General features: G+C 43.1%; 1 protein-coding gene across 1 annotated transcript in view; it reads right to left on the reverse strand.

The window, feature by feature from the left end:
- The window catches only part of hivep1 (HIVEP zinc finger 1), a 130,103-nt gene that overhangs the window by 82,634 nt on the left and 26,829 nt on the right, over nucleotides 1–20,640 (reverse strand). Inside the window, exon 3 of the mRNA XM_085989388.1 lies at nucleotides 1,147–7,313. Coding sequence (XP_085845514.1) covers nucleotides 1,147–7,313 — 6,167 coding nt within the window. The remainder of the gene's footprint in view (nucleotides 1–1,146; nucleotides 7,314–20,640) is intronic.

The following is a 20,640-nucleotide window of genomic DNA, read 5'->3' on the forward strand; positions in this document are numbered from 1 at the left end:
GGATCAGGGAATTGGATGCAATATTTCCAAATTCGCTGACGACACTAAACTAGGAGGAGGGGTGGGCTCTGATGAGGATGTCAGGAGGCTACAGTGCGATTTGGACAGGTTGGGGGAATGGGCGGATACGTGGCAGATGCACTATAATGTGGATAAATGCGAGGTTATCCACTTTGGGGGTAAAAACAGGAGGGTAGATTATTATCTAAATGGCAATAGATTGGGAGATGGGGAAGTGCAGAGGGACCTGGGTGTTCTTGTGCACCAGTCACTGAAGGAGAGCATGCAGGTGCAACAGGCGATTAAGAAGGCAAATGGTATGTTGGCCTTCATATCAAGGGGGTTCGAGTATAGGAATAGGGATACCTTACTACAGCTGTACAAGGTGCTGGTGAGACCGCATCTGGAGTATTGTGTACAGTTTTGGTCGCCCCATCTGCGGAAGGATGTTCTTGCCATGGAAAGAGTGCAGCGGCGATTCACCAGGCTGATACCTGGAATGGCGGGAATGACCTACGAGGAGAGATTGAATAGTTTGGGCTTGTACTCACTGGAGTTTAGAAGATTGAGAGGGGATCTCATCGAAACATATAAAATTATGGCAGGCCTGGACAGGCTGAATTCAGAGAGAATGTTTCCAATGGCAGGGGAGCACAGAACCAGGGGCCACAGTCTAAAAATAGCAGGCAAATCATTTAAAACAGAGATGAGGAAGAATTTCTTCACTCAAAGAGTGGTGAGCCTGTGGAATTCCCTGCCACAGAGGGCTGTGAAGGCTAATTCAATAAATATTTTCAAGAGAGAATTGGATATATTTCTGAAGGCTAAGGGGATTAAGGGTTACGGAGAAAAGGCGGGGACGGGGTACTGAACTGGTAAGATCAGCTAAGATCTCAGATGAAGATCAGCCATGATCTCATTGAATGGCGGAGCAGGCTCGAAGGGCCGAATGGCCTACTCCTGTTCCTATCTCTATGTTTCTATGTAACCATACTCACGTCTTCCTCTCTGAACTGGTGGCGTGAATAACCTAGGTCTGCCTCCATTTTGGCTGGTTATAACAAGCATAGTTAAAACAATTTCCTCTGCCCAACTGTTAGCAAGGCCATAAGAGATTCAATGGTCTATTAAAATAATTTGTAATACCTTGGACTTATCAGCTTTCCACTTGCTTGAAGGTACCAATATGCCAGAATGAAGCAGGGTGGTTTTTGCTTGTGTGTACATCACTTTTTTGTTCTTCTGCTTTGAATTGAGAAGACCAAGTGCAACTTTAGTTGGTAGACCCAGTGGATTGGGATTGTATGGGCTGACAGGCCAAGTAGCATATGCAGAGACTTTTTTGTCCATTTGCTGTATATGTAAAGGCTTGAGCTTTGACAGATAACACCAACTAAAACTTGTTGAAGTCTTCAGAGTTGGAAGTGTTGCACGTTGTACATCTCGTGTACTTGTGACTGGAAAGGAAGCTCCCACTTTTATTCGGCCTTGGTTGCTTGCTGGATGCATTTGGTCATTACTCGACGGTGACTTATTACCCTGAGTATTAGTGAGTGACTTCAACAAAGTGGTATGCGCTTGTGGAGAACTAGAGGATACAGTTATGGGTGACTTTCGAATAATGCTGCTTGAAGGGGAGGGAGAATGTTTTGCACTGTCAGACTCCAAAACCTCTCTTGAAACTACCGGAGGTCTACCCTGGCAAGATACTGGCACCTCATGAAGCGACTTTGATGGTGAGCTGTTGCGTTCTAAGGTTTGAGGGCTGTATTTCAGGGTACCTTCTTGCTCAACAGGCAATGCGCCTTCAATCTGATCTGTTGTGCAAAGCTGCCTCACTAACATGGGCTTCTTAAGCTTATTAGTTTCAACAGATTTCATGCTCTGTGACTGTACTGGTGTCACATGACCAGTACTTGCAGATCCATTTTCATCCTTAACCCGTTTCTGGTGTTTTTCCATTGCAATATCTAAACTGTTTGCCGGTGACAGCAAGCGTTTACTACTTCCTGTAGTTTCTTGTGCAAGTAGACCGCTTGATGGCATTTTCAAACCACTCGGTACAAGTGAACTTCTGCTTTCATTAGGGGAATTACAATTTTCAGAAATAGCAGGCATCTTAATTTCGGAGTTTATTTTACTTTGTTGGGCTTCCAGATAATCCTTTGATCCTGAAGACATTTCCTCATCAGTGGTTGAATTTACTGTATCAAGTTTACAAATCACTATAGATGGCTGGTTTGTTTGGTCTTGTGTGACCAAAATCTGTGGCAATGTTGTAAGGGTAGCAGCATTATAAGCAGGTTTCCTACTCTGGATTCCAACTGGCATGGCCAGAGAAGCTAGAGGCTGTACCTGACCGGACAACTGGCCAGAATGGACATGTTGGACCGGAGGGACTAAATACAAATTTGAGATGATCTCCAGTGACTGGGACGAAATATTTGAAGTTACCCCAGTTGATTCTGGAGTAACAGGAATAGATAGGGGAATAACTGGCAGTTGGGATGTAACATTAGGAAGGAAATATGGTTGGCAGGGCTGTTTCTGAACAAATTGAAGCTGATATTTAGGAGCAAATATATTACTTTGAGTTGCAGAAGGAAGAGATATAATTGGACACAGTTTCTGTTGGGCTATGTGAGCTACTGTTATTTTTGCAGGCAGTGCCTTTAGGTTTTCTTGTGGAACTAGACATGACGTGGGCTTCTGAGCAGGAGATGCTTGGACTAAAGGTTGTTTAACATGGATTTGATTGTTCACATTTACATCTTGTATTGAAGACTGTGGCTCATGCTGTACTATGTGCCGAACTTGTGCCACGCAAGACAACTGATGTTGTGAAGTTAAAAAGGGTACAGGAGAAGATCTACGGGATAAGGAGCTTTTGAGTTGCGGCAGGGCAGTTACCTGCAGAGTCAGATTTTGTTGGAATAAATTGGAAGGCAAAACCGAAGGTTGAGGAATATCTGGGCCAATGCTCAAAGACATTTGTCGTAAAAGAGGACCTCTTCTCCTTTCAATAAGTGAGAGAGAGCCAGAAGCTATTATTCCAGAAGCCATGGTTGAAATCATTTCCATAGAAACATCAGGTGATGTAGATCTTGATGTTGAAATGATACTACAATCAAATGACTTGCTACGAATTCCTGCAGTGGCTTCCATAGATGATGGCACACAACTACAATGTTCAGACGCAGCACGTCTCATTTCTCTGTAGTGTGGATTGGGAACACCAAGTGTATTTGAGCGACTAAGCAGTGCCAGCTCAGATGATGTACTAATTGCTTCCACCTTTGTTGAAGGACTCTCAATCCTAGGCGCATCCTCCCTATCAAAAGAAGCTGAGAAACTAGAACAAGACAAACTGCTGTCCCGACTAAAACTCTTTGACAATGTTGAATCAAAGCTGGATTCACCAGATGAATGTTCCATCTCAGCCAAGCGGATTCTTTTCTTTTTTGGTGGGAGCTTCTCTGTTGGTAGCTTTGAAAGTGTCTCACTTCGCTGAGGCCAATTAAATTTTTCTGTCACCTTTTCTTGTTCATTTTCTTGCGTGTCCTGTTCCCGGTCTGGTTCCTCTGTGACCAAAATCTCAGGGACCTGGATGTTATGTTGACGCACCAGTCTTAACTGCTGTAGTGGAGTGCGATCAGCAGGTGATGATCTCGAAGTTTCACGTGTTGCTGCTCTCGATATCCCAGAAGTTTTAGATTGCTGTTGGGAAACTGCGGCTTGGCAACAAGCATCTTCTTTACTGCTCACAAATACAGAAAGCTGCATAGTTTCGTCGTGGGTTTCCTTTTCTTGCACAGGACCAGGAGAAATTCTATCAACAGATTCGGATTGCTCAAATGAACTGGGCCTACTCAAAGAGTTTGTGTGTTGGATTACAGACACTCCACTGCTGGTCCTACTTAACTCTCCTCTTTCTTGCAATGGACAGTGAAATGGTTTGGTTTGCATTTCATTGCTAAAAGACACTGGAGCCTCCAGGGTATGTTCCATGCTGCTCGTCCGAAAATGTTGTCCTTGTAAACTCTTCATACTGACACTTGCCGGGTGGGTGCCGCCGCCTGCATTGCCCCTGTGAGACATACTATAGACAGCAGCACTTATCTGATCTGATAAAGACTCCTTATTTACAGTTTTTGTCCCAGTGCCTTCACTGGGTAACGCCTCATCATCATCACCAATGCTTTTAATTTTCCTCCTTTTCCTTATCTTAGGTGGTTGCTGGAGCACACCTGTTGTTCCTATTACCCTGTAATGTAGCAATTGTGGCGGAATGCGGCGTGATGCCGCTTCATGTTCTGAATCTTTTGTGATTGTTGGTTTAAGTTTTGGCCCATGGAGCTCCGAACAGTAGAATTTCTTGTGATTTTCAAAGTTCTCCAACTTTCTGTATCTGTTTCGGCAAGTTTCACATTCATACATTGAACCCCGCCCTTGTGATTTTTTCACTTTTTCCTGCATACGCAACCCATGCTCAAATGATTTACTTCTTGGCATCAAAAGCCCTGCAGCCATGTTACTCCTGTGGCAACCTTCATCCATAGAGCGTGTGGAAGCAAAGCTCTGCCCTTCACTAGTTGATGAATCCTCTACTGCAGTCTGTCTGACAAGGGTTCGGGGATGGGCAAGATGTAGAGGTGTAGGTGGCCCGGGAACAAAGACATCATCGCTAAATGAACCCCCAATTTTATCGTCAAATGACTGACTCTCTCGCAGTGGGTGTGCTGCAGGCACTGTATTTGCAGGTATGGCGGAGTATGCTGGAGTAGTCGGCATTGAGTTACTTCTAGTAATTGGTAAACAATCAAGAGAAGGAAATGGAGGAGGAACTGATAAAAGAAACACTTGCTTCGACTTGTCAGTAGGTGTAAAGGGGGACTTGGGTATATCAGAACTGGAGCTTGTTCTCCTTCCAGAATGAAGTGGCCGTAGATCAAACTGGAATGAATCTTTAAATGTATATGGTTTTGGTGAGTCTATACTCCCTCTCCTCGAAAGAGATGTTCTTCTTGGTTTTACACTATCCAGCTGCTTATCATCTACTACTGCTTCATTGTCCGATATCAACTTGGAAATACGTTCTTCAAGTGTTTTTGTTGCTATCTGAGTACGAACAGGAGCTGTTAATTTTGATGGTTTTTCGATTGAGCTCATCTGTAAAACAGTGGCCATAACTTGGTTGTTATGAGGTGGACAAGGCAAACTGCTCTTGTTGGGATCAACTTCGGTAGTGGACATTGACTTAATGTAAGGACTTAGTGGACTCATCTGTTGATCTGCACTCTCTGAACGAGAAAAATAGCCAGAGTCTGTGCTCCCTAAACTTCGTGGGCTTAAATGATACTTCCCTTGCTGCTGACAAAAATCAGTGGCCTGCTGTCTTTGAAGTTGTGCATGTGCGGTTACCGATTGAGGCTTTTCTTCTTCTTGTGGGCTCATTTCTACCTGCTGCTTGCACTCAGTATCTTGCTTCTTCAGTGAAGACATCCAAGCGGAGCTTGACTCCATCTTAGCAGTCTGTGGATTTGTGTGCCGCTGTGCAGTGGCTGGTTCTGGAGCTGTGTCTGTCACCTTTGGACTATCAGCCCTTAAGGGGGAAACATTCACAGGGTAAACTACCACTTTAGGTAAAGCAGCTGTAACTTTTGGCTCAGAGGATTTATGCAGGGTCGCACGCTCACAAGCATCATAACCAACGGCTTTATTTACTAGTTTGTCGGATGACATGAGGCTCCTAGGGAACGTTGGTGTTTCTGAATCAGACACATTGCCGGTTATTTGCGCAACTTCCAGTTCAAAGTGCTTTTGGTCAAAAGATTTTTCTTCAGATGTGGATTCAGCCTCACTTTCACCACTTTCCTCTACATCTGAATGATTACTAAGTGCTCGGTCAGATTCCTGTGACACTGATGTACTGCTGCTCTCTGATCTGAAAACAAGACCAAGTTTGATAGCATGTGCATGGGACTTTTTGTGCTTATATAAATTACTTTTAGTCTTAAATGAAAACCTACATGTAACACAAGGGTAGGGTCGTTCACCAGTATGTGATCGAATGTGTTTTTGGAGAACGCTAGGTTTCGCACAAGCTCGGTTACAATACTCACAAATATACTTCCCTTGTTTTTTAGGCTTCTGGTCCTTAAGTAGACTATCGGACACTTGGTCCGTCCCAGAGTTGACAATTGGTGTCACCTGGAGCTGCTTATAACCAGAGCCCACTTGAACACAATTAAGTGAGTTAGCTGCCATTGACTGATTTGGATGGACCACAATCTGACTTTGATGTAGCCCATGTGGCATGACAGGGGTCTGAGAATGACCTAAAGAAGTCACGGTTAAGTTGTACGTTGGTTGAAAATGGTGTTTTCCTTGGCTCTGCTGGTGTGTTGGTGATCCGTTAAACCGCTGAGATAAGGCATACTGTTGATTTTGTTGTGCAGCTTGTGAAACAAATCGAGTTTGCTGGTGGTGTAAGTGAGATGTAGGCTGAACATGTGCTTGCTCTCTATTCCCTGATGTGGGCACAATCTGAGTAACATTTGAACAGTACTGTGAGCCTGTAGCAAATTCAGATTTACATACTGAAGTTTGATTTAGGGGCTGTGCAGTAACTGTTGATATTCCACTTGACTGTCTCTGGGTTCCAACAGTGATATCTGATTTTCTTGACTCCGACTCAGCTACAGAGAATTTTACCTTCGATAGAGTTTTTAGTTCTGGCTCCATAGCTTTCAATAAGACATCCAAAGCAGTAGTTGCATAAGAAGGAGAGCTCCCATTTGTACTGCTCTCAGCTTTAATGATCCAATGTTCACGTAGTAAAGAAAGATGTTGAGGATGCCTGTAGGGTAGTGAGGGAGGATTCTCTGACACTAGCAATTTCAGTGTAGCATCGGTTTCTAGCTGTTGAGCTCCCCAATTTGGGGATCTGTTGCATGGCTCAACTGAGTGCTGCGTTGCCACAATCTTTTTCTGCATTGACCTGCCAGCTCTAGCTTCAGTTGCCTCATACACAAGGTTTAGGTCTTGCGAACATTCTTGCTCAATTTCTCTTTCTCTCTCCAGCCCTCCATTTTGGACAAGCAAGTGTTCTTTTTTTAATAGTGTAGAAGCAGTTGGAACACCACCAACAGAAAAGGCTGCCCCCACATTTTGTCCATCATTACAAAACTGTAACAGCGTTTTCACAGGTGATTTGGGGATTTTCTTTGTCACGTTTTCAGCCACAACTTTCTTCCGCTTTACACCTTTAACTGCATTTGATTTTCCTTTTCGTCTAGATTCATGGGATTCTACTAAAACAAAATTAAGTTAAGAAATCAAATTCTTTTGCTTTTCCTGCATTTAAACAACAGTATTAAGGTTACAGGGATATACAGTAAATCATATTTAAATGAGTATTAGTGTACAAAAATTGTTTGCTTTCAAGACATTATCTTTATAATGGTTATAAAACAAAACCTCACGGTACACAATTTCATATCATTTTTGACACATTGGATTAAAGATTATTGAGCCGATTTTATGAAATTGCACTCGTGGCATAGAGCCTCACCTGCCGGGACATAATCTTTCATCTAATTTTAATACTGTAGATGGAAACCATAGAAGTACACCTGCAATTTCCCAATTCACAGTCCTGATGGATTTTTTTTTTGTAAAATCAAAACTTGTATACAGAGTTAAAAGTTCAAGTCATGAAGACGTGTGTTTTCCAGAATCTAGAATTAAAATGATCAATTTTGTCATATAGATATAAAAAGGAAAAACTACAAATGTTGGAAATCTATCATTAAAATGCTGGAAATACATAGCAGGTCAGTCAGCATCTGTAAAGGGGAAGAGGCGTTTTGGGCATGTAATACTTCCATCAGAGCTCCAGAATTTAGTTCCTTGTAGTAACTGAAAATGTGTTTTCAGGGTCTGAATTTTTTTTTTAAGTTGTGTGCAAAATTAGGGTTTCTTTGGAGGATGTGGAATATTAGCGACAACCCAGGTGGCTAAATCAAAAATTCAGACACTTATTTCTTTGGGGGTAATTTTGACCTAACTTGCCGGGTGGGAAACCCACGGGATTGGGTGGAACACCACATTTATACCCAGCCTAATATTACTCTTCATTGACTTTAGAATCAGAATTGACCTGAATGTGTTTAATTGATCAAACAATACACGTCATTCTGGTGAATGGAAAGGAATTCTTTAATTTCTTAAATTCTTAGTAATATCATTTATCAGCCAATTTGACAATCATTTTGCACATGAGGGTCGTTTTTTACTTGGGGTGGGATTGATGCGTGGGGGCCGTACCTGGGATTCGGAAAGGAAGCGAGGCTCGGCCGAGTTTAACTGCTGGGCCTCATTTTAATATTTCACATCAGGACCTTCTGCCTGATGCCGGTGGGAATGACGTCAAGGCCAGTGGACAGGAGCATGAATTGGGTCAGGAGCCAGACACCACCAGGGATGCAAGGGAACGGTCCCGGGCATAAAATAAGTGCTGAGATGAGTTATCAAAAATATGCCAGTGTGGCGGGAGAGGGAAGACAGGGGCGGGGAAGCCCAAGGATTCCTTCCAGGGCCCAGAGGAGCACTGCTGCTTCACCTGGCCCAGCAAGAAATCCTCCCGAAGAGTCAAAAAATGAAACTCTTCTGGCCACTCTGCTGCCTATAGCGGGAGCCTCGGCCAACTTGAAAGTCAGCGAAGAGAAAATTACGCCGGCGGGGAATGAACCGACCTCTGGCCAGTAAGTCGCCTCACCCACTTTTTAACCCTTCCACGAGTCCTCAATGCCAAAGGTCTGTAGTGCAAATGGTGTTCAGAAGCAGGAAAATCCCACACTTGCACTTTTCTGGTAACAACAGTTTACTGCCTGATCTATTACCATCCATTACAATGTAATAGGGTGGCTATATGAGTGTTGTTACCACAGGTCATTCCTGCGACTTAAAAAGTAATCAATGTAAAGCAGATTAAATATACAATTTGAAGAGATGGCATTGGATTAGCTTATTTTCCCCACAGTTGAGATTTATGATTAAATCATTTAAGTTTCCAAAGATACAAAACCAACAAATGGGTCAAGTGATTTTTTTGAGGATGAGAGGAAAGAGACTGTGTAGTTTCAAATAAATGTAGTCTAACAGCATGTTCAAGCCTGATGAAAAAGAAATGTCCCACTTCCACCAACAGATGGAGCAGTTCTGCAGCAATCCAATAGTATGGCTATAGGAGGCTGTTCAGTTTAATAATCATCGATCAACTGCAAACCATAGCAACACTTGGGCCTGTTTGCTGCAGAGCCTGCGATCTGTGCTGCTTGACATTTTTCAGCAGAGACAGAATGATGACGCCCCCATTCATGGTTATGTTTGTAACTGGATTCATCCTGTAAAAGACACCTCTGCCCACAGCTTGTCAAATGCTGCATTTCAGAGTACCAATTATGGTGGTGTAATACATATTCCTCTCTGCAATCTACAGCAACACTTCATTACTCTCAATGTTTGTATTTTTTTTTTAAAAACTCCGATAAATGTACTAATCTAGAGAGTCCACCCATCCTTTAAACCAGCAACAGAAGTATATTTTTTTTACAGAAATCATTTTTCTAAGTCCACTAATCGAAATATATTCCTAAATTATAAAGGTTTTCCACCAATGGTTTGAGCATTTTAATTTACCAAATGCTTCACTTGAACCTATCCATTCCACAGACAATACCCCACTGCGGAAAGTGAACCAGTTGATTAGTATAAAACTGAAAAGACACTGCAATTCTTATTCCTGCATACAATCCAGAAAGATGCAAATATTTGTGTTATTGTTGAAAACTAACTGTACAGAAAAAGGTTTTATTTATTATGAACATTATTAAGAGACACAAGGACCGATTGCATGAAATTTTACTTCCGATGGGGAGCCTCACCCACTGGAGTGCATATTGGGAAATCCATGGACGGAAAGTTGTGGGGAGTGTGCCTGTGTTGCTGGAGGGCAAGAATATGCGCCAGGAGCACACATTCGTAAAATTGTTCCTATGCAATACGTGTCAAGGACCTGCCCTTGTTTATATGGCAACAATATTAGAGCCATGTACATTAAAAAAAATCATAATAATGGTTAACACATGAAACAAAATAAGCCATGACAGTTTATCACAGCTTTTATTTTTGGCCGCAACATTTCTGAGCTACTCTTCTTTCTTATTGTATTTCAGACATATTTAAAATCAGTCTTACGTTACGTTACAAGTTATTTTGCTTATAATAAATACTTCCCTCATAATGATTAATTATTTCTGCTAAGCTGCCAATCAATAATCATGCTAAATTATCACCTGTTCGTTGCCATAATTTGTCTCAACACACACTGCATAACAACATTATTGTGGAAGACTCAATTTCTTTTTGCGCAAAGGACCTTTCTTCTGCATTGGATATTATGAATGCAACACAGCAAGTAGCATACACAGAAAAAGCAATTTAAAGCTGTGATTTTACAAAAATAACACAAGGCAAACACCTACCACATCCTTTTGAAAGATGTACATTTTAAATGCAATTGTGAGGGAAGAAAATGCCTTCAAACAATTTGATTTTTTTTTTTTACTTTTAATCAAGCTAACCTTTAGAGGAATCTGTTCATATTACCACACTAAAAATATGCATATGAAAAATACTGCAAGATGTTTTTTCAGGAGAAAATGCTCTGAATTACAATAAAGTGAACATAACTTGTTTCCCCCCCCCCAATTAGCAAGTACATCATCACAAACTGTATTGTGTAATAAGTAAACTAAATATATTTTAACTTCTCCATTAAATACATTCAAATTTGATCAATTAACTGGTCATTTGGTTTTAATCGGATTTTTTAGGACCGTACCTTTTTAGTGCTTCCTGATCCATAGCAAATCTAGATACCAGCTTGACCGAGCAATTGATTTTGTTTGGAACAATTCTCGGAGCTGTCTCTCCAAGATGTACTCAAGCCCACGCGTTATTACAACACCCACCTCTCTCTCTTTTTAATAAAGCTGTGGGCTAGTCTGGGATGTCAGTGACTGTCTAACACCATACTAAAGGATTTGTGATGCCAATCCACAGCAGGAAAACTACTTATATTTTGCTGTAGATTTTTTTTTGCTGAATACTTTACCAGTAGCATTGTTCAATGGTTACACCATTTGTTAGTTTTCAAAAATGCAATAGACATTATCTAAGGGCAGAGATTTCTGAGAGAAGGGACAATTGGTGTAGCAACCATGGAAAATGAGCTTTAACCCACAGAAGGGGTTGACAGCCCAAAAGGCATAAAGAACAAGTCTGCAGGGTCTCCCCCAGACTACTGCTGATATCCCCAGAGACCTTGCTATAGTGAAGTATTCAAAAAAGCTTACACTTTTATCTTCTATTTTGATTGCAAAAAACACTCTTGATACTATATAAGCAGCTTCCTTTTATTTTGTCCAACTCGATGTTGTTCTTGTGCTGCAGATGGTAATCAATGCATATTTGAGAGTTTAATAATACTGGTTAAAGTTAAAGGTGTCCTAAATTGCAAAACCTCGTCCATGATATTTTGCATACAGAACAGAGATGCAAAAGCACAGTTACATTTCTGTTTATTATTTAGTTGACTTAGGAAGGAACATTGCCATTTGGAGGAGAAAGTGAGCACAACAGTCATGAATTTGATGCACAATAATAACAAATAATTGACATTTTAACATGAAATGCATCATGTGTTTAGGTAGCAAAAAAAAGCTAAAATAGCAGTAATGGCAGCCTTTCAAAATGTTGTATGCAACATAAACCGCTATTTGACCACTGATGATCGCGAATTGTGATTTGCATGTGAAGTGCTCACAGTTAGTTCTGCTGTGCACAGTCATAACATTTATGGCCATTCATGTCTGAAGAATATACTGTAATCTAAAAATCCGGTCATGATAACGTGCTTTCTGTTTGAATCAGGAAAACATGTGATTGTTCGGTCATTTTACAGGCAAATAAATACTGACTGGGGTTTCATCAATTTATTTAAAATGAATATACATTATTTGTTATTTGCTTACAGGTGTCAGCCCTGGTTCAGTGCTAGCACTCTCGCCTCTGTGTCAGATGGTTATGGGTTCAAGTCCAACTTCAGGGACTTGATCAAAAAATCTAGCCTGATACTTCACTGCAGTACAGAGGGACTGCTGCACTGTCGAAGGTGCCATCTATACGAACATAAGAAATAGGAGCAGGAGTAGGTCACACGTCCATACATTACACTCGGTCCCTTCATCTAAGTCATTAATATTGATTGTAAATAGCTGAGGCCCCAGCACTGATCCTCGCGGCACCCTACCAGTAACAGTCAGCCAACCTTAAAATGACCTGTTTATTCCTACTCTCTGTTTTCTGTCCTTTAACCAATCCTCTATCTATGCCAATATATTTCCCCCAACCCCATGAGCCCTTATCTTCTGTAACAACCTTTCGTTTTGTAACAACCAAGCTAGTATTAAGTCAAAGGTGGAAGCTTATAAAGTTGCCAGAAAAAGCGGTCAGCCTGAGGATTGGGATCTTTTTAGAAATCAGAAAAGGGGGACCAAGAAATTGATAAAGAAAGGGAAAATGGAATATGAGCACAAACTAGCGAAAAATATAAAAACGGATTGTAAAAGCTTCTATAGGTATGTGAAAAGGAAAAGACTGGAGAAGGTAAATGTAGGTCCTTTACAGTCAGAGACGGGAAAATTTATAATGGGGAATGAGGAAATGGCAGAGAAATTAAATAAATACTTTGTTTCTGTCTTCACGGAGGAAGACACAAAAAACCTCCCAGAAATACGAGAAAACCAAGGGGGTGATGAGAATGAGGAACTTAAAAAGAAATTATTATTAGTAAAAAACAGTACTAGCAAAATTAATGGGAATAAAAGTCGATAAATCCCAAGGACCGGATGAACTACATCCTAGGGTTTTGAAAGAGGTGGCCATTGGGATAGTGAACGCATTGGTTGTCATCTTCCAAAATTCTATAGATTCTGGAATGGTTCCTGCAGATTGGAGGATAGCAAATGTAACCTCGCTATTTAAGGAGGGAAGAGAGAAAATGGGGAACTACAGACCTGTTAGCCTCACATCAGTAGTTGGAAAAATGCTGGAATCTATTATAAAGGATGCAATAACTGGGCACTTAGAAACTAATAGTAAGATTGGGCAGAGTCAACATGGATTTATGAAAGGGAAATCCTGTTTGACAAGCCTATTGGGAGTTCTTTGAGGATGTAACTAGTGGAGTAGACAAAGGGGAACCGGTAGATGTGGTGTATCTGGATTTTCAGAAGGCCTTCGATAAGGTCCCACACAAGAGGTTGCCGAACAAAATTAGGGCACATGGAATTGGGGGTAATATACTAGCATGGATTGAGAATTGATTAACAGACAGAAAACAAAGGGTAGGGATAAACGGGTCTTTTTCAGGATGGCAGGCTGTGACTAGTGGGGTACCGCAAGGATCGGTGCTTGGGCCGCAGCTATTCACAATCTATATCAATGATTTGGATGAGGGGACTTAATGTAACATTTCCAAATTTGCTGATGATACAAAGCTAGGTGGCAGTGTCAGTTGCGAAGAGGATGTGAAGAGGCTTCAAGGGGATCTCGACAGGCTCAGTGAGTGGTCGAGAACATGGCAGATGGAATATAATGTGGATAAATGTGAAGTTATTCACTTTGGTAGAAAAAACAGAAAGGCAGAGTATTTCCTAAATGGTGAAAGATTGGGAAATGCAGATGCTCAAAGGGACCTGGGTGTCCTTGTACATGAGTCACTGAAAGCGAATGTGCAGGTGCAGCAAGCCATTAGGAAGGCAAATGGTATGCTGGCCTTCATTACAAGAGGATTTGAATACAGGAGTAAAGAAGTCTTATTCCAATTATATAGGGCCTTCGTGAGACCACACCTGGAGTACTGTGTACAATTTTGGTCTCCTTACCTAAAGAAGGATATACTTGCCATAGTGGCAGTGCAACGAAGGTTCACGAGATTGATTCCTGGGATGGCGGGACTGTCGTATGAGGAGATTGAGTAAACTAGGCCTGTATTCTCTTGAAATGAGACGGAGGAATTGAATGAAATCAGTATTTGTAAGGAAATGGTGTTAGGGAAATAGACGGGATTGAAGGCCGATAAATCCCCAGGGCCTGATAATCTACATCCTAGGGTACTTAAAGATGTGGCCCTAGAAATAGTAGATGCATTGCTGGTCATCTTCCAAAATTCTATAGACTCTGGAACAGTTCACATAGATTGGAGGATAGCTAATGTAACCCCACTATTTTAAAAAGGTGGTAGAGAGAAAACGGGGAATTATCGACGGGTAAGTCTGACATCGGTAGTGGGGAAAATGCTAGAGTCCATTATAAAAGATGTAATAGCAGAGCACTTGGAAAACAGTGACAGGATTGGACAAAGTCAACATGGATTTACAAAAAGTAAATCATGCTTGACTAATCTACTGGAATTTTTTGAGGATGTAACTGGTAGACTAGATAAGGGAGAACCAGTGGATGTGGTGTATTTGGACTTTCAGAAGGCTTTCAATAAGGTCCCACATAAGAGATTAGCATGCAAAGTTAAAGCACATGGGATTGGGGGTAAGGTACTGTCTTGGATAGAGAACTGGTTGGCAGACAGGAAGCAAAGAGTTGGAATAAACGGGTCTTTTTCCGAGTGGCAGGCAGTGACTAGTGGGGTACCGCAGGGATCGGTGCTAGGACCCCAGCTAATCACAATATATATAAATGATCTAGACGAGGGAACTAGATGTAATGGCCCAGAAATTCGGCTCTCCACGGGTGAGTACGCACGGGGTACTCACCCGTAGGCCGAATGGAAGTGCGGGTTTCCTGCATGCACTGCGCATGCGCGGGAAACCGGCACTTCCGATCCTCTGAACAAGGGGTTCAGAGGTCGAACGCGCGCACAGGGGAGGCTGCACGTGCGCTTTGAACTTAGGTTTTTTTTGTAGGTTTTCATGTGAGGTTAAGCCTGTAGGATTTACACATTTAAAAAGCAGGCGTAAGGCCTGCTTTTTACAAGGTAAGTGGTCAATTACTTAAAATTAAAACATTTTTTCCACAGGTTTATTATTTTTAAATACTTTAAAGCAAGGTAAGTTTATTTTTAGCCCTGTTTTTTATTAAACTATTTTTTTCAAAAATTTAAATTATTGTTTAAAATAGTTATTTAATGTAATTTGTAGTTTATTGAAAAAGTGTGATTATTAAAAAATTTATTTGAAGGTTTAATGCTATTTTGAGGCCTGTAGTATTCATAAGTTTAGACAGGTCTTCCTGTCAATCTTATGAATGGGCATTTCCCTCCTCCGATTGGCTGCCCATGGCTCACGTGATCCCAGGGGACGCATCGCACTAACTACGCCCCTGGGACACGCAAGCACAGCGCGCCGGCAGCTGGGCCAGGCCACGGAGCGGAATTCCACGGGGCCCTAGAGCTCAACTGCCGTCGCGCAAGGTAAGTGCAGGTCGGGGGCTTGCACCCGCGGGAAGCCCCCGACCCGAATTTCTGGGCCAATATCTCCAAGTTTGCAGACGACACAAAGCTGGGTGGGCGTGTGTGCTGTGAGGAGGATGCAGAGAAACTCCAGTATGATTTGGACAGGTTGGGTGATTATACTGCATTTGCCATGCATCTGCCCAATGTGGTTATCTACTTCGGTGGCAAAAACAGGAAGACAGATTATTATCTGAACGGCAATAGATTGGGAAAAGGGGAAGTGCAACGAGACCTGGGTGTCCTTGTGCACCAGTCGCTGAAGGTAAGCATGCAGGTGCAGCAGGAGGTTAAGAAGGCAAATGGTATGTTGGCCTTCATAGCGAGAGGATTCGAGTACAGGAGCAAGGATGTCTTGCTGCAGTTGTACAGGGCCTTGGTGAGACCACACCTTGAGTATTGTGTGCAGTTTTGGTCACCTTATCTGAGGAAGGATGTTCTTGCCATGGAGAGAGTGCAGCGAAGATTCACCAGACTGATACCTGGGATGGCAGGAATGACGTATGAGGAGAGATTGGGTCGATTAGGTTTATATTCGCTAGAGTTTAGAAGAATGAGAGGGGATCTCATTGAAACTTATAAAATTCTAACAGGACTAGACAGACTAGATGCAGGAAGAATGTCCCTGATGGCGGGGGAGTCCAGAACCAGGGGTCACAGTCTAAGGATAAGGGGTAAGCCATTTAGGACGGAGATGAGGAGGAATTTGTTCATCCAGAGTGGTGAACCTGTGGAATTCTCTACCACAAAAGGCAGTTGAGGCCAATTCATTAAATATATTCAAGAAGGAGTTAGATATATTTCTTAAGGTTAAAGGGATCAAGGGATATGGGGAGAAAGCAGGGACAGGGTACTGAATTTGGATGATCAGCCATGATCTCATTAAATGGCGGAACAGGCTCGAGGGGCCGAATGGCCTACTCCTGCTCCTATCTTCTATGTTTCTATGAATTCAGAAGCATGAGAGGAGATCTCATTGAAGCAAACAAAATTATTACAGGGCTTGATGGGATGGATGCTGGGAGAATGTTTCTCTTGGCTGGGGAGTCTAGAACCAGGGGCCACAGCCTCAGGATAAAGGGTAGGCCATTCAGGACTGAGATGAGAAGAAATTTCTTCACACAGAGGGTGGCAAATCTTTGGAATTCTCTACCCCAGAGGGCTGTGGAGGCTCAGTCATTGGGTATATTCAAAACAGAAGTCGATAGATTTCTGACTAGTAAGGGCATCAAGGGGTATGGCGATAGGGCCGGTGAATGGAGTTGAGGCAGAAGATCAGCCATGATCTCATTGAATGGTGGAGCAGGCTCGAAGGGCCGAATGGCCTACTCCTGCTCCTATTTCTTATGTTATGTGTGGCACCTTATCAAATGCCTTTTGAAAATCCAAATATACTACGACTTCCATTGGTTCCCCTTTATCTACCCTGCTAGTTACATCCTCAAACAACTCTAATAGATTTGTCAAACACTATTTCCCTTTCATAAAACCATATTGACTCTGTCTAATCATATTATGATTTTCTAAGTGCCGTTACCACTTTCTTAATGATGGATTCCAGCAATTTCCCGATGACTGATGTCAGGCTAACTGGCCTGTAGTTCCGTGTTTTCTCTCTCTCTCTCCTTTCATGAATAGCGGTGTTACATTTGCTGGGGCTGTTCTAGAATCTAGGGAATTTTGGAAGATCACAACCAATGCATCCACTATCTCTGCAGCCACCTCTTTTAGAACCCTAGGATGTAGGCTGTCAGGTCGAGGGGATTTGTCGGATTTCAATCTCCTTAATTTCTCCAGTACTTATTTTTAATTAATACTAATTACTTTAAGTTCCTCACCCTCATTAGACCCTTGGTTCTCCACTATGTCTGGTATGTTTTTATTGTCTTCTACTGTGAAGACAAATACAAAATATTTGTTTAACGTCTCTGCCTTTTCCTTATTCCCCAATATGATTTCTCCTGTCTCAGCCTGTAAGGGACCCATGTTTACTTTCACTACTCTCTTCCTTTTTACATACTTGTTGAAGCTCTTACAATGGCCCGGATTTTACGGGGCCGATGACGGCCATCGTAAGTGCTCAGAATGGCCCCCCAAGTTCCGGGTTTCCGCATGTGTTGCGCATGCGTGAAAACCCAGAACTTGCAATGTCAAGTTTCGCATTGACAGATCCTTTGCATCAGAAGCAAAAACACTTTTGCTGACACAGAGTTGCCCAACTACTGCCCAGTGAATGCCCACAAAGCCCTTACGCCTGGTAAAAACAGGCGTAAGCCCTTTTTTTTAACCAGTGTAAGTTAAAAGAAACACATACATTTAAAATTAGTTTAGGTAAATTTCAGCCCATTTTAAAATGTTTACATTTATTTAGCAAAAAATTAGATTTTTATTTAAATGCTTAATTAATGGGTCTTTTATTTAATTTTGAACATGGAACAATTATTTTTATTTAAGTGGTATGAATTCTTATATATTTGGAGAATTTTTAATATGCTTATGGGGATTTCGTATGTAAATGAAATCCCCATAACCATCATAGGAATCCCCCTTTTTGATTGGGTGACTGGCCCCAAGTGATCCCAGGGACGTTTGCAAACCGCGTGGTATCCGTGGGCCTTTACACAGGCGTACGCCTGCAGGCCCAGGACCCAGAGTCTGAAATTCCAGAGACACTAGGGAGGCAAAATTGGGTCACGCCCCGTTTGGGGCGCTAACTTTGCTGGATCGCTACTTTTAGTGCCCCGAAAAAATTAGCTCCCCTGCGCCCGAAATTCACTGGTAGCGCCCAAGAGGGAGGCGGGGCGCCTGGAAGCACCCCGCCTCCCTTTTGGGGTGCTACCAGTGAATATCGCGGAGCTATGTGCCGCGGTACTGCAGGCCTTCCTCCCCTTATTAAAGGGGTGGGGCCTAGCACAGCGTAACCCGGGGCCCAGCTGGGCCACCAGGGATCGGAGTGCCAGCAAAAGAGCCCGGCACTCAAGAGGAGCGCCAGGCTCACGGAGCGCAGCCGGCACTCTGCGGGGCTTCACAGGAGGCCGGGGACAGCAATGGGGACAAGTGCTGGCAGGCAGCCAGCAACAAAAATGGCCACCCGGCACCTTTAATTTGCGCGCCCCCCCCTGACCATGTCGGACATAGCATCTGGCGGTAAGTCACGGGGCGCTACTGAAGATAGCGGCGGCTGGGGAGTGAGTGGGGCACTGTGCACGGCGATGATGTCATCGCCGAAGGCGCAGCGCCGCGGGGCGCGAACGGTTACTGCCGCTGCTATTCTCCCGCTGAATTTCACAGGCGGCATTAGCGGGGCCGCGCCCGGTCGCTAGTCGCTTTGCGCCCCGTTAGCGCCCTCTTAAGGAGGTGCAAATCAACCAAATTTTTCCACCAGATACATTCAGATTTTTTTTTCGGTTGGGAGGCGTATTCTTCTGGTGCAAATTCAGGGCCATTCTGTTTCATTAAAACAGCGCTAGGCCCCACTCCTTTAATAAGAATTAGGAGCAGGAGTAGTCCATACAGCCCCTTGAGCCTGCTCCGCCATTCAATAAGATCATGGCTAACCTTCGACCTCAACTCCACTTTCCCGCCCGACCCCCATACCACTTGATTCCCTTAAAGTCCAAAAATCTATCTCTCGCAGCCTTAAATACAATGATTCAGCATCCACAGCCCTTTGGGGTTCAGAATTCCAACAACAGCAACTTGTATTTATATAGCGCCTTTAATATATTAAAACATCCCAAGGCGCTTCATAGGAGCGTTATTAAACAAAATTTGACAATGATCCACATAAGGAGATATTAGTGCAGATGACCAAAAGCTTGGTCAAAGAGGTAGGTTTTAAGGAGCGTCTTAAAGGAGTAAAGAGAGCTAGAGAGGGGGGGAGGATTAGGGAGAGAATTCCAGAGCTGAGGGCCCTGGCAGCTGAAGGCATGGCCACCAATGGTGGAGCGATTAAAATCAGGGATGCTCAAGCAGCCAGAATTAGAGGAGCGCAGATATCCAGAGGGCTGTGGAGCTTGAGGAGATTACAAAGATAGGGAGGGGCAAGGCCATGGAGGAAGTTGAAAACAAGGGTGAAAATTTTTAAATCAAGGCATTGCTTAACTGAGAGTCAATATAGATCAGCGAGCACAGAGGTGATGGGTGAACGGGACTTGGTGTGAATTAGGAAACGGGCAGCCGAGTTTTGGATGACCTCAAGTTTACGGAGGGTAGAGCGTGGGAGGCCAGCCAGCTGTGCATTGGAATAGTCAAGTCTAGGGGTAACAAATGCATGGATGAGGGTTTCAGCAGCAGATGAGCTGAGGCAGGGGCGGAGTCGGGCGATATTGTGAAGGTGGAAATAGGCGGTCTTATTAATGTTGTGGATATGTAGTCGGAAGCTCATTTCAGGGTCAAATATGACACCAAGGTTGCGAACAGTGTGGTTCAGCCTCACAGAGGCTAGGGAGAAGGGTGAATTCGGTAGCTAGAGAACAGAGTTTGTGTGGGGTCCCAAAACAACGGCTTCGGTCTTCCCAATATTTAGTTGGAAGAAATCTCGGCTCATCCAGTACTGGATGTCATATAAGCAGTCTGACAACTCAGACAGTGGAGGGGTCGAGAGAAGTGGGTGTCCTCAGCGTGCATGAGGAAACTGATGCTGTGATTTCGGATGATGTCGCCGAGGGACAGCATATAGATGAGAAATAGGAGGAAGCCAAGGAAAGATCCTTGGGGGACACCAGAGGTAACAATGCGGGAGCGGGAGTGGGAAGAGAAACCACTGCAGGTGATCCTCTGGCTATGATTAGAGAGATAAGAATGGAACCAGGCGAGAGTAGTCCCACCCAGCTGGATAATGGTTGAGAGGCGGTGGAGGAGGAAAGTGTAGTGTCCGTGTGTAGATAAAGACACTGAAGACAGGAGTTGGTTCATAGGTATTTACTAAGCAAGTCTGGGGGGGGGGGGGGTTCTAAAGGATATACACAATACACAGGCTTATATAGCCCAAGTGGCAATTACCGGCATTACGCACACCTGGGGCTCTTAAAGGCACATACACCACA

The sequence above is a fragment of the Somniosus microcephalus genome, chromosome 5 (assembly GCF_052327205.1).
Source record: "Somniosus microcephalus isolate GS21.2 chromosome 5, FLI_Smic_1.0, whole genome shotgun sequence".
Taxonomy (NCBI): Eukaryota; Metazoa; Chordata; class Chondrichthyes; order Squaliformes; family Somniosidae; genus Somniosus; species Somniosus microcephalus.